This window comes from Gadus chalcogrammus, chromosome 3 (assembly GCF_026213295.1).
Source record: "Gadus chalcogrammus isolate NIFS_2021 chromosome 3, NIFS_Gcha_1.0, whole genome shotgun sequence".
In the NCBI taxonomy this organism is placed as follows: Eukaryota; Metazoa; Chordata; class Actinopteri; order Gadiformes; family Gadidae; genus Gadus; species Gadus chalcogrammus.
In genome coordinates this window covers 16673897-16698293 of record NC_079414.1, presented here as the reverse complement: position 1 = coordinate 16698293, position 24397 = coordinate 16673897, and the positions used below count along the sequence as shown (strand labels likewise).

Genomic DNA, 24397 nt, shown 5'->3' with positions numbered 1-24397 from the left:
GCCCTTAGCACCTACAGTGAGTAACCCACCTGCGCTTTCCAGTGTCCCTAAAACTACTACTTATTAAGAGTTATTTTTATACTACACGTTCAAAAGGATTTCCCTGAAGGTTTAGCTTTGGCTGTTCCCACAGTGACAAAAAGCAGGGCATTTTGGAAGCAAGAGGTCATGGGTCATCCCTCTCTCTTTGTAATTACAGATTTTCAGATTAATTGCAATTTCTTTTCTTACATGCAGATTTTAGGATGTATTATTTGTTTTAGAGAGTGGTTTGAAATCGGGAAGGAATGAAATGTAACATAGGACCATCGGTGGGAATTGAACCAGAGGAGTGATAATATCTGAGACATCAGTACAAAGGCGATCAATAAGGCAGATAAACATGTACAACAGCCAATACTGTAGGCATCGTGATCCAGTCAGTCAGAGTCTCTGGGTGAGCGTCTCAGGATGGAGCTCTGACACGCCGCTGCTCTGTGCTGTGTTGTGAAGGTGAGGAGATCGGCATGCTGGAAGACATGGAGATCGGGATCTCGGATCTGCACAGAGTGTCCTTCAAGATCACAGAGGCCAAGACGGACGACCTCAGTGACCGCCAGCCTTCCATCTGCGGCCGGCGGTGAGGATGGGCGGGCTCTGGGGCCCAGCAGTGTCCTCTTCCTGAGTGGGAGGATCACTCCCACTGTACACTACGCAGAAAGAGAAACTGTACATTATGTGTAAAACTAGGATAGTGCTTGGACGCGGTTTGTATAACTAACAGGAATCAGCACCTAGGATGGCATTACACAGTGAGTCTTTCAAGCAACATGAGTTGGTGGTAAGTTGCAATTGAGTAAGAGGTTGCTCACCACAGAGCCAAGGGTAGAGCTTGGCCTATACATGCCCCTGGCGATCTTTACCTTAAGCCCCATTTGTTCTCCCTAACCATAACCCTAGCCAACCCCCAACCGTATCCCGTCAACCTAACCATAACCCTAACATTAACCCGATCCCAAAAAACACATACCATTAGCCTAATCTTTGACCCCTTAACCTAACCAAAACACTAATGTGGGAGCCACATACATAAGTTGGCTCAATTCAATTCAATTCAATTCAATTTTATTTGTATAGCCCTTAATCACCATTACAGTCTCAAAGGGCTTAACAGGCCAAATATTTGTGACACCCCCCTTTACCCATGCCCCCACACGGGCAAGAAAAAACTCCCTTGAATCAGCAAGGAAGAAATCTTGAGAAGAAACGCAGTGTAGGGGATCCCTTCTTCCAGGGATGGTCAGGAGTGCAATGGGTGCCACAGTTGACAGACAGGTAAATACATGCACATCATATTAAAATGGTGTGCACATACCTAAGTAGGACAAGCTGTACCCATTTGGCTCTGCAGTTGAATTGGGTTGCATGGTTTAAAGACCTCTGCGATGCATTAGAAATGTGTTTGAACCTGAGGAGCGACAGTCACTCGAACTCTTTGAAACTATTTTCATGCAGCAACCAATCAAAACGCTTAAAATGTTTCAGGTGATGATTTCAAACTGCCTTTGATACAATCACATATCGAGCTACAATTGTATACAGATGTCACAAGGTTGCAACAAAGAGCTTTTAATTTATTTATTTAGCTTGAATCAAAGGGAGAATGCATCTGATAATAATATTTATAATAATAAATATAGCTGCATGCAGCAATGTGGGTGTCAAGCATAATGGGACTCGATGAGCTAATTCTGCCAGACGGACGTAGTCGGCTAGGTTGCTACATGACGACCGTCTCGGTAATTGGTAATAACGACAGCTGGTGGAATGAACTCCAGCGTTATGTGAGTATGCGGCAAGAATTGCAGTTTATTGTAAGTGGGCGTAATGGTAAATAAAGTCATTGTTGTTTGACGTCCCCCTGAGGTCAAAGGTCACCAAATTGTTTGACTGTCCCCAGAATGATGTCATGAGTCTATGTACCAAGTTTGGCTGTGATATGTTTAAGAGTTGCTGAGAACAGGCTTACTTCCTGTTAGGCGGCTTTGCCGTCAAGTATGATTGGCTGCCACGGCCAAACGGTTTGGAATTAGAAAAAGCTGTTTGGCAGGTTTGTTCAACTTGGCCTGAAAATCAAATATGGCAAGTTTCATGATGATTGGCCATAATTTGTGGCCTGTGGATATGTAATGTTGATATTGACAACTTTCAACATGGCGGCCAGGCTTTGCCGTCAAGTTGGATGATCTGTGACGGCCAAATGGTTTAGAATTTAAAAAAGAAGCTTAGCACGTTTGTTCGGCTTGGTCTGAAGATCATATAGGGCAAGTTTCATGATGATTGGACATAATCTGTGGCCTGTGGATATGAAATGTTGATTTTGACAACTTTCAACATGGCCGCCAATTTCTGAAATATTTTCTGAGCTATATGGGGCCGTCTGAGAGTATCACCAGTGCCGTGTTCCAATACCCGTACTTCCATGAGTATACTTAAAGGTATACTATCCGTACGGGTAGTACGGATAACGTACTCACTGAGTACGTTAATTTTTCAGATGTGAGTGCTGTTCCAAATCGAGTACTCCGTGGTGCACTAACCGGAAATTACGATCACGACTGCCGCCGCGGCTCCTCCCCCGCAATAAACATCCCGCTTTGAACGGTGAACTATTTACGCCTAGCAGCTATAAAAAGCTATAAAAACTATAAAAACTACAAAATGACTCTATTAATGCAGGCTATGTGGAAAATGCGCCGACTTTGGCTCAGCCTGGCTCCGCCTCTTCCGCTACGTAGCTAAGATGGCTGCCGTTGAGTACGGAAAGTGTCCTTCGATCCACACTTCACGATTAGCCCGTTTTGAGTACGACATCCGGGTCCTTGAAGTATACTTCTTTTCGCCGGATCTGAATTGGAACGTACTACGTACTAAAATTTTGGCTAGGAAGTACGGATAGTAGGGGTATATAGTTTGCTGAGCTCACTCAGATACAGCAAGATGATCAAAGCTACACTGTATCCTTCCCGAAGCTGGACAAGAGAGAGACAGTTCCAGCTGCGTTTCACTGGCACAGAGTCGGCGCTAAGCCAAAACAACATACCAAAGTGAATCAACAAGATCACTCAACGCCAAATGCTAAACCACCCAAAGCTGAAGTTATCAGCCGGATTAGCCCGTCACTGAAATTAACCCTGCCACTGAAGAACCGGTTCCTGCCACTTCAAGAGTCCACGAACGAGCCTGCCACCCATGCACCCCTGAGCCCCGAGATGCGTCCGGACGGACAGTGCGGACAGAGACGGAACATGAACCAGTCGCCATGGAAGCGAGCTGCGCATGCCTCGGCCACCTGTGCACCCCTGACCCCTGAAATGTGTCCGGACAGACGGTACGGACAGACATGGAACAACCAGTCGCCACGGAGGCGGGCTGCGCATGTGTCTGCCACCGTCCAACAAGGGCCCATCTCAGAGGAAGCAGATGAACCAGACACTCTGATTATAGGAGACTCAACCATCAAGGATATAACCGGTAAGAAGATCAAAACATGCAACTTCCCATATGGAATGGTTAGTGATATCAACCATAAACTAGCCAAAATCATATTGGAAAACCCCAAAATCTCACAGATTATTGTGCATGCAGGATTTAATGATATTCAAAGAGAACAGTCAGAACTTCTGAAGAGGGATTACACTGATCTATTGGATACACTGGACAAAATACACATCAACTCATTCATCAGTGGACCCATACCATCAGTTGACAGGGGAATAAACAGATTCAGTCGTCTACTTGCACTGAATACATGGCTTTCCAGAGTCTGCAATGAAAGAGGAAGGGGCTTTATTGACAATTTCAACTTATTCTGGGGGCGCAAATATCTTTTCAGAGCAGATGGCCTACACCCAAACAGGTTAGGCTCAAAACTGTTGAGGGACAATCTTCTCTTCTCGCTTTACGCACAGGCCACAATCTTGCCATGGTCTGACGCACAGGCCGCAATCAGAACACAGGTTGAGAAGAAGCGAGACTACAGCCTCCCCCACACATCTACTCTGCCACTATCTGACACACAGATACAGACAGCCCGCCCGACAGACAGCCCACAGACCTTGAAGAGAGACAACAGCCCGCCCGACGCCATCAACACTGTGCCTTCCCCAATCGCTGATGCTGGCTTGACGAGGAACGGCCACCCCCCTCCTCTGCATTACAGACCAAAGACCTTGAAGAGAGACAACAGCCTGCCCGACACCATGGACACCGTGCCCTCCCCCATCGCTGATGCTGGCTTGGCGAGGAACGGCCACCCCCCTCCTCATCTCTCCCATAGCCACAACAACTCCAGCTCCACTGTCTCCTCCCTTTGCGATTTTCCAGCTGAATTTAAGAAACAGGAATATGTAGGCATCAAACTTGCATCTGTGTCAATGATAGCATCGCCAGGTCATTCCCACAGGCTGATAACACCAAAGCGGAGGGCGCCCCAGCCCCCCGCCCCCTGTACTGATAGTAGTCCTGAGTATTACTGAGACAAAAAAGGGTTCAGCCGTAGACAAAGTATAAAGGACGTTTCGCATAATCTGCTGAACCCAAGGTTGTCTATGTCAAAACATGGCAACTTTTGCATTCCTGCTGTAACCACTAAGAGAGTAAACAAAGGGAAACGTAGACACACTGCTAACCTCACAAATCTCATACATATTTCCTCCAAACCAAAAACAACCTTAAAGCCTATCAACAACACCATCAGGATGGGTCTACTTAATGTTAGGTCTCTTAATAACAAATCATTTTTAGTTAATGATTTTATTACCTCCTCTAAACTGGATTTTATGTTTTTAACTGAAACATGGCTGGAACAAAATAACAGTGCAACCGTTCTGATAGAGACAGCTCCCCCCAACTATAACTTTTTTGATGCATGTAGATCTGGAAAAAGAGGTGGAGGGGTTGCTGTTATATTTAAAAATGATTTTCAGGGGAAACAGATGTTATTTGGTGATTTTCCATCATTCGAATACCTTTGTGCTGTATTGAAATGCTCCCCCAGAGTTCTCCTATTAATTATTTACAGGCCACCCACATACTCTGCAAATTTTTTCGATTAGCATCTCCACAGACTTTGACTGTCTAGTTATAACTGGTGACTTCAATTTTCATACTGATGATTTGAATGACAAGTGTGCAAAAAAACTTTTTACCATTTTGGACACATTTGAACTGTCCCAACATGTGAAAGAGACTACTCATTGTAAGGGCCACACTCTAGACCTGGTTATCACAAAGGGCCTCAATGTTTCTGATCTCTCTGTGACTGATCCTTCCTTGTCTGACCACTTTTGTGTTTTCTTTAATATATCTTTTATTCCCGACATACAGACAAAATCAAATACTGTCAAAAAACGGTATATCAATGAAGAATCGTATGTACTTTTTAGAAAGGCCATCTCCTTACTACCACCTCTCAACCCATGTTCTGCTGATGATCTTGTAGAAAACTTTAATTTGAAAATTTTGAAAATCATGGATGTCATTGCACCTTATAAGGTTAAAACGATTTCTGGAAAGCAAAAGGCACCCTGGAGAAAAGCTGCCTCTGTAACAGCACAGAAAAAAGAATGCAGGAAGGTTGAACGCATCTGGCGTAAAACAAAACTTCAAATTCACCATGATATCTACAAAGAGAGCCTCCGTGCCTACAATTCAGACTTAAAAAGTGCTAGAGAAACATTTTTCTCCAATATCATTAAATCCAATAATAATAATGCAAAAACCCTATTTGCAACTGTTGACAGACTGACCAACCCCCCAACACAAATTCCACCTGATCTCCATTCCACGCAGTAATGCAATGAGTTTGCAGCTTTTTATACTGATAAAATTGAAGGCATCAGACGCTCCATCAATATCTCCACTTCAAACAAAAATGTTGGACTACCACCCTGTTCAGGCAAAAGTAACGTGGCAGGGATGGCATGCTTTAATGTTATTGACTCTAAAACTCTTGTGGAAACTGTTACACAACTAAAGCCATCCACCTGTTGCCTTGATTCTTTACCTACCAACCTCTTTAAGAATGTTTTTGACTGCCTAGCAATAGACATATTGCAGATAGTTAACAACTCTCTCCAGTCAGGCAACTTCCCAAAAGCCCTGAAAACTGCAGTTATTAAACCCCTTTTAAAAAAGCGGAGCCTAGATACCTCTATTACTAACAACTACAGACCAATATCAAATCTGCCCTTCATAAGTAAAATCATTGAGAAAGTTGTCCTCCAGCAACTTAATCACTTCCTGGCATCAACTGGTTGTTATGACACCTTCCAATCAGGATTTCGACCCCTGCACAGCACTGAGACCGCCCTCATTAAAGTTGTAAACGACATCCGTCTTAACACAGACTCTGGCAAAACCTCAATACTAATGCTACTAGACCTCAGTGCTGCATTCGACACTGTAGACCATACAATACTTTTGGACAGGTTAGAAACTGGGTGGGGCTTTCAGGCACAGTCTTAAATTGGTTCAGATCCTACCTACAAAATAGGAACTACTTTGTTTCCATCGGCGACTTTGTATCAGAATCAACCAACGTGATGTGTGGAGTCCCACAAGGTTCGATCTTAGGACCCTCTTTATTCAACATCTACATGCTCCCACTAGGGCAAATCATGCATAATAACAATATTGACCATCATTGCTATGCTGATGACACGCAAATCTATGTATCGCTATCACCAAATGACTATCGGCCCATAGATCTGCTGTGCCAGTGCATTGAGCAAGTGAAAGACTGGATGTGCCGAAATTTCCTTCAGCTAAATGAGGATAAAACAGAGATAATTGTATTTGGTGCTAAAACGGAAAGGCTTAAAGTAACCCAACACCTTCACTCTCTGTCCCTGAAAACCTCAATCAAAGCCAGAAACCTAGGGGTTATCATGGATTCTGATTTACATTTCGAAAGTCACATCAAATCAGTTACAAAATCTGCATATTATCACCTTAAAAATGTAGCAAGACTTAGAGGGCTCATGTCCACAGAAGACTTATAAAAAATTTTACATGCCTTTATCACTAGTAAGCTTGATTACTGCAATGGTCTCCTTACAGGTCTCCCAAAACAAACTCTAAGGAAGCTTCAGCTTGTTCAGAATGCTGCTGCTAGAGTATTAACAAAGACCAAAAAATTTGAACATATTACACCAATTCTTAAATCGTTACATTGGCTTCCTGTAGGTCAGAGAATTGATTTTAAAATCATGTTGCTAACCTATAAATCCCTACATGGTTTAGGCCCAAAATATTTAACTGATATGCTTACACTACATAAGCCTTCTAGAACACTAAGATCTTCTGAGACCAATCTGTTAATTATCCCCAGAGTAAACACGAAACATGGGAAAGCAGGATTTAGTTACATGCAACAAATAGCTGGAATAAACTCCCTGAGGATTTAAGACTTGCCCCAACTCTGAGCACCTTCAAAACAAGATTGAAGACTTTTATGTTTGCTTTAGCTTTCTGCTAAATCTTAAATACTTTAGGTTTATTTTACTAAAATGCCTTTTTAACTTTCTTAAATACATTGCACTTTCCTTTTTAACTTTCTATTTTACTCATTTCTTTGCATATGTTTTCTTTTACTATCTATTATTTTATTTTAATGTATAACAATGTTTATATGTGAAGCACTTTGAGTCTGCCTTGTGTATGAAAAGTGCTATATAAATAAAGTTGCCTTGCCTTGCCTTGCCTATATATATAGGGGAAATATACTCATGTGACGAGAGAAGAGTTAAAACACGTCTTTGTTAATTATAGCGCCCCCTAGAGGTCAATGGTCACCAAATTCATTGAGTGTCTCCGCGATGACGTACCAAGTATGGTTATGATATTTCAAAGGGTTGTAGAGATATTTGCTTACTTCCTGTTTGGCGGCTTCGCGGTCGAATTTGATTGGCTGTAGCGGGCAAACGGTTTTGAATTTGAACAATATTTCATTGTTCTGTATCAAGCCAAGTTTCGAGATGATTGGACCAAATTTGTGATAGGAGTAGCATTTTGAAGGTTTTTGACATAAACTAAGATGACGGAAAATCCATCATGGCGCAAAACGACGACATAAGGTGTGTTGAACTCGTCTTGGCCTAAGGAATCCAATGATATATTGTTTGTGAATATTGGATGAATGGGTCGAAAGTTATAAACATGAATGCATGTCGAACTTTGACCTGTTGGTGGCGCTAGAGCTGTTGGGCTAGCGACCTCAAATTAGCTTCATGGGCTAATGGGAGGGTCCTGAACCTCTGCCAAATTTCACAACTTTGCACCAAGGCGTTCTATGGGCTGTGTCACTTTAAAATTGTACCGGGGGCAAAAATTGTAACGGCCTACGTCATCCATAGTAATCCATTCTAAACCTGCCTGGCAACAGACGATCGAATGACGTGGAAGGTTCTTGAACATTCGCGAACTCGTTCGTTGAGCGCGACAAGACAGAAAACACTTATTTTACAAATTACATTTATTAGCGTTCCTAACTTTATATTTGTATTGTATTGCATTGTATTTATCTATTTCCCTACACAAATGTTATGGGGATAATGTGAATACTACTAATAAAAAACATTTACCAGTTAGTAAATGCCTGCTCACCTATCTACCCATCTATCTATTATCTATCTATCTATTACCTATAATCTATTCTCTAAATGTAATTAAGGAAATTAAATTAACACAAGCTAGCTAGACTATGATACACTCAGATTACTAGGTAAATTCGATTAAACAATTAAATGCAATACAAATATAAAGTAAAAACAAGTGTTATCTAGCGATCTGTTATCTGTATTATATTATTTCGTCTTCGGCAACATGAGCGCGATTGAAACCTGCCTGGCAACGGACAACCCCTTACGTAATCTGTTGTCCGTTGCCTGGCAACGGACAACTGATGACGTAGGCCGGTACAATTTTCGCCCCCGGTACAATTTTAACGTGACAGCTGTCTTAGACTCCCATGGCAGGTAAATAATAATAGGAAGGAATTCATACAAAAACAATAGGTTGTCTCGCAACTTCGTTGCTTGACACCAAATTATAATAATAATACATTCTATTTATAACGGCTATTTCTATATATTATTTTTTATAATATACCTGCGGCTCATTGGATCAAGCTCCTTTCATAGTGTGGGAAATTATCTATCTCTCTACTGAGTAACCAGCCCTCATCCACAGACGTTAAGCCTCATCATGTGTCATGTGTTTTCCTCCAGCATTCTGATAGCATTAAAGCCCTGATAGCTTCCTCATTCTCCAGGAAAGAACATTATCAAATCAAGTAGCCAGCCAGTGTGATAAGGACAAATCAAGACCACACCTGCACATTTTTTATTATCCAGGAGAAAAACAAAAACATTCCCCAGTTGTTGATCACGAGAGGTCGGCTCTGGGAATTTTTGGACCCAGATCTGACCTTTATGGCAAGTGCCATAAAAATGACATCATAAACTTTAGTAGCTGTCAATATATGATATATTATTATATCATCATAGATTTAGAATTATCTTTGGAATTTGAACCATTGTTTCAAATTGGCTTCAATTTAAATAATAATATAATTAATTCGTTTTTTATTGGGTGGAATTAGCGGGGTCCATAAAAATTATAGCGCCCTTATCTATTTAGGCAACTGTCAGCTTCCCATATCTTATTAAAGGCAATTGACGTGAACCCTGACGTGTTACGCTTACTTGCAGAGTGACTGTGGGAACCCTAGGGAGGGCGTAAACTCCCAGGACCTCTGCGTGCCGTCCCTACTACAGCGTGGTGGCTGGCCAAGCTCCACACGCTCTGCATCGCAGGACTAGGCTGTCTTTAGACTTCTAACTGAGCCTGGTGCTGAGCAGTTACATATGAGGATCTGCTGCTAAAAAATCGATAACATATAATATAGTCCACCGGCTGGTTGGGCCTTTAATGGGGTGGCTGTTCAGGAATCTTCCAGTATCTCCCTATGCCCAGTCCCTAGTAGTAGTGGAGTCCCACCACCTCTCACAAAGTATTTCAAACTTACAATGTTTTCAAAGCTGGCTTTAAGTTGGCGGCCAAATAGTGCATTCTTTTGAGGGACACACAGGGGTGTTGCGTGAGAGCGTGTGAACATGGTCGGATGATAGTAGTAGTCTCACGCTCAGTGAGTGAGGGTTGGCAACTCTGTTTAAACTTGCCTCCCTTGTTCTTTCAAGGCTTTGCAATTGAAGCATCACATTCCCAAACGTGTCCGGTTGTACAACATCGTGACACATATTACCTTACTTCTCCTTTCTCTTTTCCAATCCTTCTGCTGTGTAACTCTCTTGGCCTCTCCCTGTCTCTTTCTCTTTTCAGAGACCACTACACTGTCGAAGTCCCATTACCCCGGCTGGCTTTCCACAGTCTGCCTGAGGAAATCAAGGACGGCCGGCCTCTAAGAGTTTTCCCAGTTCTGTTTAATGTGGGAATTAATGAACAACAAACTCTAGCTGAGAGGTACTTTAACATGGACATTTCTAGAACAGGCTTCTCATGGCTAAAAAGTCCCCATTAAAGATGTGTATATAGTTCCATAACCACACTGTCATACATGTATTATATCTGTATGGATAGACGGACAGGTGGCTGGAGGGATACTTTAATCCTCCCTGGGGATGTAAAGTGGTTTTATACTTCAGTAGTATTAGTTGGCACCTAAGGAAGCTAACTAGAGCCAGGTATTATGGAAGTAGGTTTTTTATTGCAAGCTTTACACGTTTAACTTTACTTCCTTTCAATGACTTTCAGGATGATGGATGATGAAATGCTTTTTGCATGGATGGCCTTTACGTGACCCTTGATTCTCTTTGCAGGTTTGGAGACATCTCCCTCCAAGAGAGAATAAACCAGAGGAACTTTGACATTTTAGAAGTTTATTACAAATCGTTAAGTGAGAAATTACCAGTAGAATGTAAGTCCACATTTTTGCTTTGAAACCTATAGAACAAAAACACCAAAAAACAAAAGACACTTAATTTTATAAAACCCCTACCACACATTGGTATTAGAAAATGTGTCATAGCAAGAAAATGTTGAGATAATATATAAGTATAATATATATATATAAGTATAGGAACAGAGTAACTAATTAAAATCCGTGCAATTGTATTACTGTTTATGTACTAAATATTAAAGAGTGGCTCTAATTAGGGCTGGGTAAAAATATTGATTAATCAATGCACTGCAATTTATTCGTTCTCGATTCAATTTCGATTCCGTATTTTTTTTAAATAGATTATTTCCATAAAAAAACAAAAGCATACTCAGTCATTGTCAGGAACAATACTATACAATGGTGATTTCCCTTTTTGCTAGCTAAAGCACAATGAAATGGTTAATTCATCTTGAAATGGTTAATTCTAAATAATATTTAGGTATCTTTGTCATCTGCACGTATGATTGAATCGATATCGAAGCAATTGGATCAATATCAAATCGAATCGATATCGAATCAAATCAAGACCTAAAGAATCGAATTGAATTGAATTGTGAGGTACCTGGCAATACCCAGCCCTAGCTCTAATGCAACACAGAGTCACTAGTAATATTTGTGCCGCTCAGGGGTGTGTCAATAACCTTGGATTAATGTTTAACGTTCAGGCCGCTGTGTATATACACTTTGTATGCATACTGTGTGTACTGTGTGATTAACTGAATGTGATCTTCTGTCACAGGTCTACCGTGTTTTCAGACACACTCTGATGTAAAGGAGTTACTTGAATCGCTGCGACAGAATGTAGTGATGAAGAAGAGGAAGAATGTGGAAATACTATGGCTCGCCGGCACGGTACTACACACCAATCAAGGAGGCCACTTGATTTGACCTCCAAGCTGCATGCCTCGCTCTGCTAGTAATCTGGGAATCAATATTCTGGGAAAATTAAGATATCAGTGTCATTATGTATTGTTACTGGTGCATTGTCTCACAAGATTAGCACACTAAACATAGTTATAGCTGGTATATCTCAACATTTAGCTATTGCGTAAGCATAGGTAATGTCTTAGGTTAAACCCGACTACAAACTAAATAACTCTGACAGGGCAGGAAGAAGAGAGATATGCAAGAAGAGGCATTTGATATAATGTATTACTTACTTATTGCAGCGAAGAGCCCAGTGGAAAATCGTCATCCTAAATATTTAAACGTATTCTATAAATTTATTTTTTCTGGCTTGTGGTTGTGGAGAAATCTCAGGGGTCTTTCCTTAGAACATTAACAATGATCCGTGGCTGTTTAGAGCAAACTTGAAGTGTTTCCGTTTTCACTTCACCAGAATGTAAACATTTACATTTGAAGACAATGTACAAACCTTCAGCATTTTCTATTTTAGCATAGGCGGAAAACGGAAACTTGAAGTGTTTCCGTTTTCACTTCACCAGAATGTAAACATTTACATTTGAAGACAATGTACAAACCTTCAGCATTTTCTATTTTAGCATGGTACGTGATTACAAATATACATGTTTATTTATTATTTATTATGTTTAAATATACATCCCTCACACCACAAACACATTGTCTTTAGTAGATGAACCATGCTGGAAATATTTGGGAAGAACCACCCCATAAACTGTTCTTATCTTATCTTGGCAACCTTTATGCCCTCTATCAGCACATGCTTGGCAGGTACCTAAAAGCAGACCCACAATACAACTATAACATTACAATTACTGTTCAGGTGAGCCTTGGTTCATTACATGGTTTTTAGTCAAGGTTTTCGGGTCGGTACTTGTAGTTGTAAAATATATATCTAAATTATTTTATAAACCCTTGGCTTATAAAAATATTTATATCTAAATATTTATATATATATATGTTACGTTAAAAATACGATGAAAAAAATACAATGCAACACAAAGGAAACAAATGCTTTGTTTTCTGCGCCCTAACCTGAAGGTCTGCCCTAACATGAAAGTGTATGTTTGGTGCTATATTTATATCTTAAATGTTTTTAAAGAAAAATATACATGCCACAAAATAAACCAATAGGCCAATAAAGTGCAATAGTCTTAACCCTGTATTTTTATCCTGCGTCTTCAACTGCAGAATATGGCTGAAAATGCTCTAAACACGCTCAAGCCTTTGGTGACTTCCCTTTCATCGATCCTAGTGAATAAATACGTAGGCTAAAGTGCATAGGAAGAGTTGATAGGTTAGTTAGTTGTTGTTTGGGTTCAGCCCCCACCAGCCTCGCTCCCCTCGCGCTGGCCAGAGCGACGTTTGTAAAGGGCTCAACATGTTTCACGTACTCCCACTAGTATAAGCAATGTGTATCAGGGATAGTCACTGATTTATCCATCACTTTTTTGCCATTGAATTTGTCCACAAGGAATCCTAATGTTCCCAGAGTAGAAGGATATATGAGGATCCAACAGCTGCTAAATGTACAGTTTTTTTTAAAGGTATAATATATCATTTCTATACAAATTAATATATATATTTATGCATAATAAATGAAATCGGCAGATGGTCATTTTTTTCGGTTGATTTTGCTCCCCATGACGATGACCCTGTGCTTCAAGACAGGAAGCCTTTCCTTATGGCTGTGGATAGGATTATATTTCACATACATGGCTTAACTTGCTGTGCACCCTTCCCTCTTCCCCTGTTCCCAGATCTGTCGGCGGCTGAACGGCGTCAGGTTCACCAGCTGTAAAAGTGCCAAAGACCGGACGGCCATGTCTGTAACCTTGGAGCAGTGTGCCCTGCTGCGTGACGAGCACCAGCTCAGCAAGGACTACTTTGCGCGTGCGCTGGACTGTATGCGAAGGTAAGGCACTGGGACCACACAGCCATACCCCACATCGACCTCCCCAAGTGCAAAGCTATCGCTTCAGCCAATCACCAATAAAGGAAAATAAATCTGTCCAAACCCAAAAAAGCAGAGAAGCTTACTTGATAACTTACTTATTAGAGAAGCCCAGTTAGTTAAAGTAAGGCTTTGAACCTGCTACTGAGTGGACACATTCACCATGTCACAGCACAAGTACATGACCCTACATAAAGATGCACACATGTATGCATCTTCACTTGTTCCGTTTGTGTAGCATCTAAGTAGCAGTTGCACCTATGCCTTATCGTACCCTTGTACATTCATTGCATGGTGGAAGCCTTTCCCTCATTCTAAACCTTCCAGAATGTGCATGACGTGACAAATGCCTGACGACACCAGACCAATTGGCTTTTGATAGAAGTGTCTTCTAAAAGACTTTATAGTAAATGACCAAATAGTAATTTTTGTAGTAGTAACTGTGATGGAAAATCTGCATGTTACGTTCAGGGTCGTCTAAAATATAAATCTTAGTGTTTCGTGTGATGTAATCTGGTTTCACATTCCGTTCTTGGAATCTTGCTATTCTGCAGGGTCTTCTAAAATGGAATTCTTAGTGTTTCATGTGATGTATTCTGGTTTCACATTCCGTTCTTGGAATCTTGCTATTCTGCAGGGTCTTCTAAAATGTAATTCTTAGTGTTTCATGTGATGTATACTGGTTTCACATTCCGTTTCCGTGTTGTATGTAGTTTGGTTTGGGCCTGTTTTACTTGACCCCCTGGGGAGCGTAGAGAAGCAAAGGGTGATAAGGAACAGCCTCAACCACCTTCTTAACCTCTGAAGAAACTTCAATCAATAGATGAACATCTGGTTAACAAAGGTTTTTGGATTATTGGGGGCCAACTGCCCTCAAGGATCCGATCTGAGTGTATAAAAGCTCCTAACTTGTCGCTACTCAGTGGATTTTCTCTAAGCGTACCTTTATGCCGCTTTTCCACTGCATGGTACCAGCTCGACACGACTCGACTCGACTCGACTCAGCTCGCATTTTTTGCGTTTCCACCGCGATCTAGTACCTCAAGTGGCTGCTTTTTCTAGTACCGCCTCGCTCTAGGTTCCAAGCGGCTGAGCCGATACTAAAAGGTGACGTCGGCAGACGGCCGGCCACTGATTGGCCAGAGAGTGTGACGAAGTCACGAGAGCGACATGGCAACCATGCCGGTAACAGCCATAGCAGCGCCGCAGCCAACATATTCCACTTCTTCAACTTCTTCAACATGCCAGCTAATAATAGTAATGTTATCGATGTCCTCCATTGTTGTTATGTGGGTTCTGTCCATGTGTGGGTTGCGTAGGTGTTGTTTTGCGTCGCGTACAAAATACGTCACGGCCCTTTCGCGCAGCCGACCCCGCCCACGTCCAGGAGGTACTATTTGCGGTGGAAAAGGACCCGTGCTGCTACCGTGTCGAGTCGTGTTGTGTCGAGTCGTGTCGAGTCGAGCTACATGTGCGGTGGAAAAGCGGCATTAGTGTATGAAGTAACACGCAGGGAGAACTCCCATCTGAGGCCTCAGATTATTATTATTGTATGCCTGTTTTTTATTGTTTGTTGATGCATATTGAGATGTATCTTTGTTAGTACTTTTATTACAAATATATGAAACCAGCAATTGCCTACAAGTATTGTGTGCTTTTTTGCATCTAAATATCTCATCTGTCTCAGACGCAATATCTAATAGAGAAATTGCCACGACATAACCTAATACTAGAACAACTAGTTTTTCTTATTCACCCCCAATCAATTTACACAATTGAAAATTTGGAATCGGTGGTAAAGAGTCATCAGAATGTACAACCCATTCTCACAACAAAATGTAGTATAGCTATGTTTGTCCATAGAGGAAATCATAGTAGTTTCACTATAACGGCTGTAAAGTTGCGAGATGCCTACGTTTTTTGGGCCCATTATTTTCGATAGGTCTGCCTCCACGTCACGTGACAAACATGTGTAAAACACCACACATAAATAGTGTCCTTGGGAGCATGGCGCTCAACAACATAAATATTTCATACACATTCAGGGTGAGGAATGACCTCAAGGGTGAAGAATGTGTTAACATATCTCTTGGAGTGACATATCTAGATCTCAGAAGGTGATTTCAGAACAAAGAACGAGCCTTGTTAGAGTAATTTATTAATAAAAATGTTAAATGGTTTTAGAATAGAAGCTTTATTGGCATTGCATTGAATGCAGTGTATTAACACAACGAGATTCAAGGTGCCACTCCTGATCAGTGCTTTAAAAATAATAAATAGTATAATAAATGTTTCCTTCAAAAGGCACCTTAGAATATGGGTACATTCCGTAGCCGTTATGGCAACGATTGCGCTATGGTTTGGAGTAAAGTGCACTATTGGTGATAAAACCTCATCTAGGTTTGTGTAAATTAACTTTTACATAGAACTCACATTTTGTACATTAATGTACCTCATCACAGCGTCCTACTCCTATCACAGGAACCAAGAATATATATTTTTGGAGGCCTGAAAGAACTTTCATAAAAATTAAACTGCACTTGGCTAGAGATGTTATCGATTATTTTTTTAATGCCAAATCTATTTCAAAATATTGCATTTTCCACTGAGAATAAGATAAATGTCAGCCATGATGTTTGTTTTCGTAGACAGAAACTTGACAGTCACGTGATGTGGATGCAGGCATAGAGAAAGAAACATAGGCATCTCACAATTTTAGAGCCAAAACTTCTAGGTTTTCCACTGTGGCCCAACATAGCTTTGCTATATTTTGGTGTCAAACTGGGTTGGAATCGATCATTATTAGTCTTTCCAGCTTTATCAAGTAACTGATGATTTCAAGCCAACTCATTTCATTACCAGGCAAGACAGTGGATACATGGTGAGCATTTTCAAGCAAACAGACCATGCAGCACAGCTGTTGTGTCTGTCAGCCAATAATGCAACCGCCAAAACATCAGAAGGTTGCATAGATATTGAACTAAGCGGAGCGGACACGATATAATATTGCTTGCTGACCTACTTGTATTGTCCTTAACTTACACATGTTAATGACCACTTAGAAACTAAGGGCTTTTATGTAAGCATGAGGATCATGGATCATGTACACGTTTTGTTTACATGATTTATAAAATGCTGATAACATGCATATCATCTGCCATAGCAATCTCATCATAAAACATTGATGCATCCGGACAATCTCATCATAAAACATTGATATGTTCGTCATTGAACAAATAAAGAGAACATTTTGTTTTCATACACTGTTGAAAAAACATGTGGTGTCATTGTCAGGACACTTTCCTTCTATCCTCATAGCCTTGCATGGCCCATCTGGTCCACCAACCCCTGCTCCTTCCTAATGCCGTCCACGAGTTCACCGTTTACAACATGGCAGAGAGAGGGATTACAGACATTTCCAGATTGTTCATCCTCATTTTTTGTGAAAGCAAATCTTCAAATGGGCCAGATGTCTTCAACACACACTGTTCTTATGATAACAGGTGACTTATTATGACTTTACTATAAGGCATAAACTCTTAACTATACAGAACATACTCTTGACAAATGAGCACAAACAAGAAGAGAATACAATGAAGTGGAGCACCCAAAACAGAGCAAGAGATAGGTATAGATATTTATAGGATATATATCTATTGGATAAATCATGTGGGCCTATTGTCGCTGTATGGCAGCATCCACTTAGCAACAGAATGATGCGGTCTTGGTCCTTCGCAGAGGTTGCTTGAGGATGGAAAACCCCCAGCAGCATGTGCATTACTCGATGATCTCATCGTTTGTTACAGCTTTATACCAAATACACACATTTGATCAACATTAGGCACTTTAAGACTGAAACAAATCATTTGTCTAAAAATACTGAATAAAATGAGATTACAATTTTTTTGGAAAACTAGTTATTCATACAAAGAGAAAATACATTCGTTCTTTGTGTAGATCGTATGAGAGTTTTATTAAAAGAAACGTACATGTTGGCGCACAGAATGACAAAATCAGATTTTCTGTAATACCATCTTTTCTTAGATTATACATAATCTACATGGCTAATTACCTTTAACACCAATCACATTAACATTATATTGTGTTGATTTTTCTCTAAATTGCTCAAAGCTAAGGGTAGGATTTATTTTAATTCAAGTAAGTACTCCATGCAAGTTGAGCAGGATGAACAGGATGTACGCGAAAACAGAGCTACACTTTTGCAAACTTCAAATACGTGCAAGTAGGGGCCCACATAGCCAGAAAAGACATGCTTGTGTTCTTCAAAACTGCTCATGGATTTCACATCAAGTCATTCACCAAGGACCCAGATGCTGGCTTCATGATCACTCTGTCTTCAATCAACCAACTCATTTCACATGGCATCACTGTGCTTTGAAGGCCCTCAAGAGGCCCCCCCCCTGCGTCCAGACCAGTGCTCCTTAACCTCTAAGACATTGAGTTTGCGCCTAATCAGAGCTCAAGAGCTCTTCGCATAGTCCATAATTATGTCATCTATGGAAGTCAGACCAAATTGAAAGTGATGGACAGCATAAAGCCCTAGTTAAGTGTTATCAATCCGTGCATTGAGCATCAGACAATGATTGTCCATGAAATCCATTGCGATCTCACATCGTTTCAATCAATCAATTTCCTTCTTTTCCTTCAAGCTGATTTATCAGAGGAGGTCATTTTCACTTCCCCGTCACGGAGCAAGCGGGTGACCAAGGCAGGGACAAATTATCCTAAGTTTGCATCGCGGCGATGGCGCAGCTGTGTAAGATACAGCATTTGTATCCAGTTTCCATCACTTTAAGATAAAACATAGCTAACCTTCTACCCGCCATCAAATGAGAACGGCTTCACTTGTATTGCTCTCGCATTACAGTCGGTTCTAAGAACGTTTTTTAATAAAAGTATACAAAACGTATATTTTATTTGCTCAGACAAAGTCGATATCAGCGTCCGTATGCTGACTCAGATCTGGACGTGAATCTGGACCCGCGGCCCCCAGCCAGCTCTCGACCCAGCGGTTGAGAACCACTGACACAGCGTCCCTGGACGGCAGCAGTGATCTTACTTATTTCTCTCTGTGTATATATCTTGTGTCTCCCTCCGTGTGGTGTTGTATCTGGCCCGCTGGCGTGTGGCCCTGCAGTCGGCTGACCCAGGGAGACGTGGCCCACGGGGAAGACCCCGAGGCGGGCTCCAGCGAGAGGAAACCTCCCTCGCGACACTTTTACCCCATAGCCCTGCTGCTGGTTAGCTCCCACCTGCTGGTCGTCTGGCTCATTTTAAGTCTTGTTTTTCTGCTTGCTAAATATCAATAAATCCCTGACAACACCATATAACTGGCTTGCTCCTGTTTTTCCTTTGGTGTTTATATTAAAGATATGTGTCTGTGTGTATATATATACACACACAGACACATAAATATTTGTACATTGTGCTGGAAATCCTTTGAACTATATTGACAACGCATCTCAGTATAAACTTACAGATAAACTTATTATAATAAAGGGTAAAAATAGTATAAAAGAAAACTAGTCTCTGCAGAAAGGCCACACAACATGAAAAGCATGCAAAGGTTGAAGAGCTGTAGTATACCACGGCAGTTGTTTGAGGCACAGCTGCAGATAGGGTTGCCACTACTCCTTCTACCCTTCCCAGGCATGCAGCTCATGGTATTCAGCCCTGGCTGTCTCAGTTCACCTCAAGGGCGATGAGCGAGGTTCAAACTAATAACCAAGTGGTCTCAGTCAACCTGGTCTCACCGGAATCCGTGAAATGACTACGGTCGGACGCTTAACTCGAAATCCGTGGACACATCACGGAAACACGCCGATTTCCTTGATGTGGCCACGGAATTCGCTCCAATGCAAGTTAATGACGCTGATGTTCCGTGGCTCAGACACGGATCCCCGTTTCAACGAGCGAGTCGACCATGGGGGCTTAACTCAAAACCCGGGGTGGTCTCACTGAAACACTTAAATTGTCCTAGTTGTGTACCCGGAAGTTGCTCCAATGCAAGTAAATGACAATGATATTCCGTGACACACACACAGATTCCCGTTTCAATCTGTGTGTGTGCCACATTTGACCACAGCGGGGGCTTAACTCAAAATCCGCGGTGGTCTGACGGAATCACTTCAATTGTCCGTGATGTGGCCACGGAATTTGCTCCAATGCAAGTAAATGACACTTATTCCGTGGCTCACACACGGATATCGGCGTGTTTCCGTGATGTGTCCACGGATTTCGAGTTAAGCGTCCGACCGTAGTCATTTCACGGATTCCTGTGAGACCATGTTGTCTCAGTGTTTGAATGTCTTATGGAAATGTCCAAGCTGATCCGTCTGATCGCTGCATTAAAACAGTGTGAGCCATTGTTGCCTCTCATTTTGCTGGTATGCCCCAATCTCGGTAGGACTTCCGCTTTTGGGGCTTTGGCTACCGCATCCTGCTCCCGCTCCTGATGTCAGGAAACCTTTGATGATGGGAACTAGCCACACTCGGGATGAGTTTGATGAAATCCATCTGAATCGGTGGTTCGAAATTCAGCGACCAACGTTGATATTGGCGCAGATTTCGCATGCACCACAAACACTTTTAGGGTCATTGGTGAAACCCTTTGTGTACCAATGATTGCCTGAGGATGTTAGGAAGTCCCTATGTTTCAACAGAGTGACTAAATCATGTACCAGGCCAAATACATAGCGAATGTCTGTGTGAATGTCAGCTGATTTACCTTCAGCCCTCAGTTGCCCTCAAGGGGCGATGAGTGCGGTACAAACAGTGAAATGGGTACTATGGTTAATAACTAAGGTGTTTCAGGGTCTTAGCGCCATGCAAACTACATGTCTCATCGAAATTTACATTTGAATATATAAGTATATTTGAGTATGTATATATGTGAATATATTTGTGTGTGTATATATATATATTATTTTTTTTATACTATTTATTTTAAGGTGTTAATATCTAATTGGCATAGATTGGCTGTGAATCTCTCGGTGGAGGGAAAAACCAACTAAGGGCGTGTTCACATCTAGCATTTTTTGTAATAGGGAAAAGTTGAGCCGACCGCTTAAAAAAATAAAGAAACTGGCAGGGTTTTTTGTCCTAAAAGCGCCGATAGCGTTTTTTCTATCGCCTAGCAATGAACCCATTCTAGACCCGTCGTTACTCGCCTACTATGTATCCAGGATAGAGCCGATTAGACATGTCGTAGATCTGGACATTTTCTGTAATTACAACTATTAATCGCTCCGACGGCACTTTCCACTTTTTTTTGTTTCTTGTTTTGACAGTTGAGAGTTTCCTTTGTGACGAAGTGTCAATGTTCCGCTTGTGATTGGTCAGTTGCCCAAAAGACGCCTGACGTCGGCCGCTTTCTTCAACAGACATTTACATAAACCGTCTGGCGTTATAGTTGATTTGCCTCGGTTCTGGAGTGGGTAAGACTGTTTTATTAGCAGGCTAGTATTGCCCGTTGCCGTGCACTAGCCTAGCACGAGCAAACTCTGCCACTAGAAGGACTGAATGAAATGTGTTAAACTGTCTCCAATGATAAAGAACACCAAGGCTAACTTGGGAATCAGGCCCTATGTCCAAAATTCCGAACTACCCCTTTAAGAGAAGCTGGGTTGACTATCAGAAATATAAATATTGATTGAGAGCATGTGTGTCCACCTTCTAGCTCCATCTGATCACCCTCAATTCTCACTCATGTATTTATTTCATAGAGGGGAATTTCACTTTCAGTTAGTTTCACTAAGTACATGTAAATGCATACAAATACAATTAAGCCACTGGTAATATTCATGGTATTGCTTTGTAATACCATGAATGATAATAACTGAAAATAAAATATAATATCCAACTAAGTGGCTATAATCCCTGTTTTAATAAAAATGCTTATTTACCTACAGCCCATCTAGCATTTCCACAGTAACACAACCAATGTCAGTGAACAGCTCCTTAGTCATCATTTCCAAAAGTGTCTCATCTTTGTTTTGATCATGTCTATCTTCTTTTTTTTGTCCCCCCCCCCCATCCTTGCATTGTTTTTCCACCATCCCTTTATTGGAATCATCAGAGAGGGGTGTCGGATTGAGAACGTACAAAAGAATATTAGATGCAGGAAGTATGCCTTCAACATGCTGCAGCTGATGACGTTTCCAAAGTCCTACCGACCCCCCGAGGGAACGTACGGAAAAGTGGACACTTAAGGGAAATAAGTATGGACCTGTGTAATCAGTGGTGATGTATGCATCCAAATTGTAAATAGAGAAAGAAAATAGCAGTCCCATCAAAAACTGCATTGACGGCTTGGTTCCAAACATGTTCATATAATTACACCAATAATTTACATTTTTTTAGTCAATTAATGCTTTGAGGATGACTGTAAGAGCTATTGTCCTGTGTGTGTGTGTGGGTGGGTGGGTGGGGGTGTGTGTGTGGGTGGGTGGGTGGGTGGGTGGGCGGGCGGGCGTGCGTTATGTCATTCTTATATACAAGTCAAAGATGTAAATAGCTCCCTTCCACTTTTACATTAAATTATATTTCCTAGAAAACTATCCTAAATTCCCGACATAGGTTATGTTAATTTCAATTAATTTAATTTAGCATAACATTAGATCTTAAATACCATTTGGGTTTCCTAACAACCAAGTAATGTAGAAGTATTGCAACATGTTCCCCCTGAATGTGAGGCTATAGCCCAACCCAAACAACTTATGTACCATGACGCTAAGTTGTATAAGACAGGATCATGATCTTTGAATTGTATAGGATATCAGATAATTTTTCATACTGTTCAAAACATCAACAACATTTTATATTGTATTTTTGTATTCCGAACTAAATTGTATATATAAAGTCACACCAGACCAAAAATGTTTGTTGAAAAGGTCTTATTATACATTTGATATTGTGCAATTGTGTTATTGAATAAAATATTGTTTTGTTTGACATAAATATTGATTTACGAACATAAACTTCTTTGATGTATTCTTTTGTGTATGAAAAAAGATTATGTTTATAAATATATAAGGTAACACTTTACAATAAGGGTATCTTATTAACCATCAATTAACATTTCCTAATGGTGTACAATAATGGTGCTCCTGTTAAATCCGGAATTTATGTATACATTATTTAAATTTAGTTTTAGGGTTAATCAATTGTTAAGTGAGACCATATATACTCAGTTACATAAAGTATAAACTGGACATGACAAAATATGCTACAAAGCTTATTGTTATGGTTGTATTTTGTTACCTACTGACGGTCGATAGACATTAATGCCAGAAGACATGGCATAAGCTTATATTTGTAATGTTTACCTGAGAATACATTGAATTGGACGTGACAACTAAATTACAATAACAAAAGTGATGTAATCATCATAAAGATTTGATAATATATCCTATACAAATACATTATATTTCCCTTTTCAGAATCGTGCAGTGCAATACATGAATAGTGATATTGTTAGTGCGGCAACTGTAAACAAAGTATACTATTATCTAATATGTAAAATACATTTGCGTTAGACGGACGACCGTAATGCTCATTTCCTTCAGTTACTATAACATCAACGTCCTTTCTGTTGTGAATTCCTTTTCTCCAATAGATCCTTGAAGTTCTGATGGAATTTTGTGGCAGATACTAGAGTCTGTGCTTCACATGGTGGACAGTTGACCTAGAAATATTAATGATTAAATTATTAATTATGGAAACAAAATGAAAGAATGCACAGCATACAAACCAAACATTCCGATTTTAGTTTGGTTAACAATGACCAATTCTTTGCTAACAATAACCTTAAGTAAAGAAACAGAAATAACAGATTGCTTTGTTTTTTTAAAACAACACAATTATCCTCAGCAGGGGGGTATACCACGAACCTCGCTGAACATACCCAGGCTATCTTGGGAAAACCTGGCTTGACAGAGCCGCAACTCGCAATCAGAGTTAAATGGTACCACGAAGATCACTTTAGATTCAATTAGTTGAACCAGGTTTTCCGCTTTAGGTTCAGTGCGCGTTCACTTGAAAGGGGCGTTTTTTCGTCATTTTTGTCACCTTTACGATAGATCAAGCAGTCTATATGCGTATAAGTGAAAAGATTCTGCATATTGTCTATAAAATAACTATGCCAAATGCAGAATTGTTCGCAATTAATCCAAATAGAATGATGATGATTTAAAAATGTATAAGCAACGTCCATCCTGCCTTATTCTATCATTTAGGGAATTCACTTTAAATACACCCTATTGCCCCGTTTACACCATCCCGCTAATGGCCGCTAATGGCCGATGGACCACCGATGTGGAAGTCGGGGTGATTCGGGTGACATCGGGCTAAAAATGTATGATCGGGTCAATTTATCGGGGTAGCATTTACACATACCCGATGTTATAACGATAACATAACGATTTATGCCAGGGAAGACACCCGAAGTGCGTTTGGCGTCATTTGACGTCATTTCGAATGACGCCAAACACGTCAAATTA

At 40.8% G+C, this 24397-nt stretch overlaps 1 protein-coding gene across 5 annotated transcripts in view; it reads left to right on the top strand.

Moving 5' to 3' along the window:
* inpp4b (inositol polyphosphate-4-phosphatase type II B) overlaps positions 1-22307 on the top strand; it is a 119051-nt gene extending 96744 nt beyond the window's left edge. For 4 of the 5 annotated variants that reach the window (XM_056586323.1, XM_056586324.1, XM_056586327.1 and 1 more), the window contains 6 exons: positions 493-619; positions 10384-10524; positions 10881-10978; positions 11742-11854; positions 13684-13838; positions 19036-21876. In XM_056586323.1, coding sequence (XP_056442298.1) covers positions 493-619; positions 10384-10524; positions 10881-10978; positions 11742-11854; positions 13684-13838; positions 19036-19207 — 806 coding nt within the window. In that variant the 3' untranslated portion in view covers positions 19208-21876. Of the gene's footprint in view, positions 1-492; positions 620-10383; positions 10525-10880; positions 10979-11741; positions 11855-13683; positions 13839-19035; positions 21877-21975 lie in introns of those variants that run through there. The other variant, XM_056586325.1, reaches the window with a different exon arrangement.
* Positions 22308-24397: the final 2090 nt, after the last annotated feature.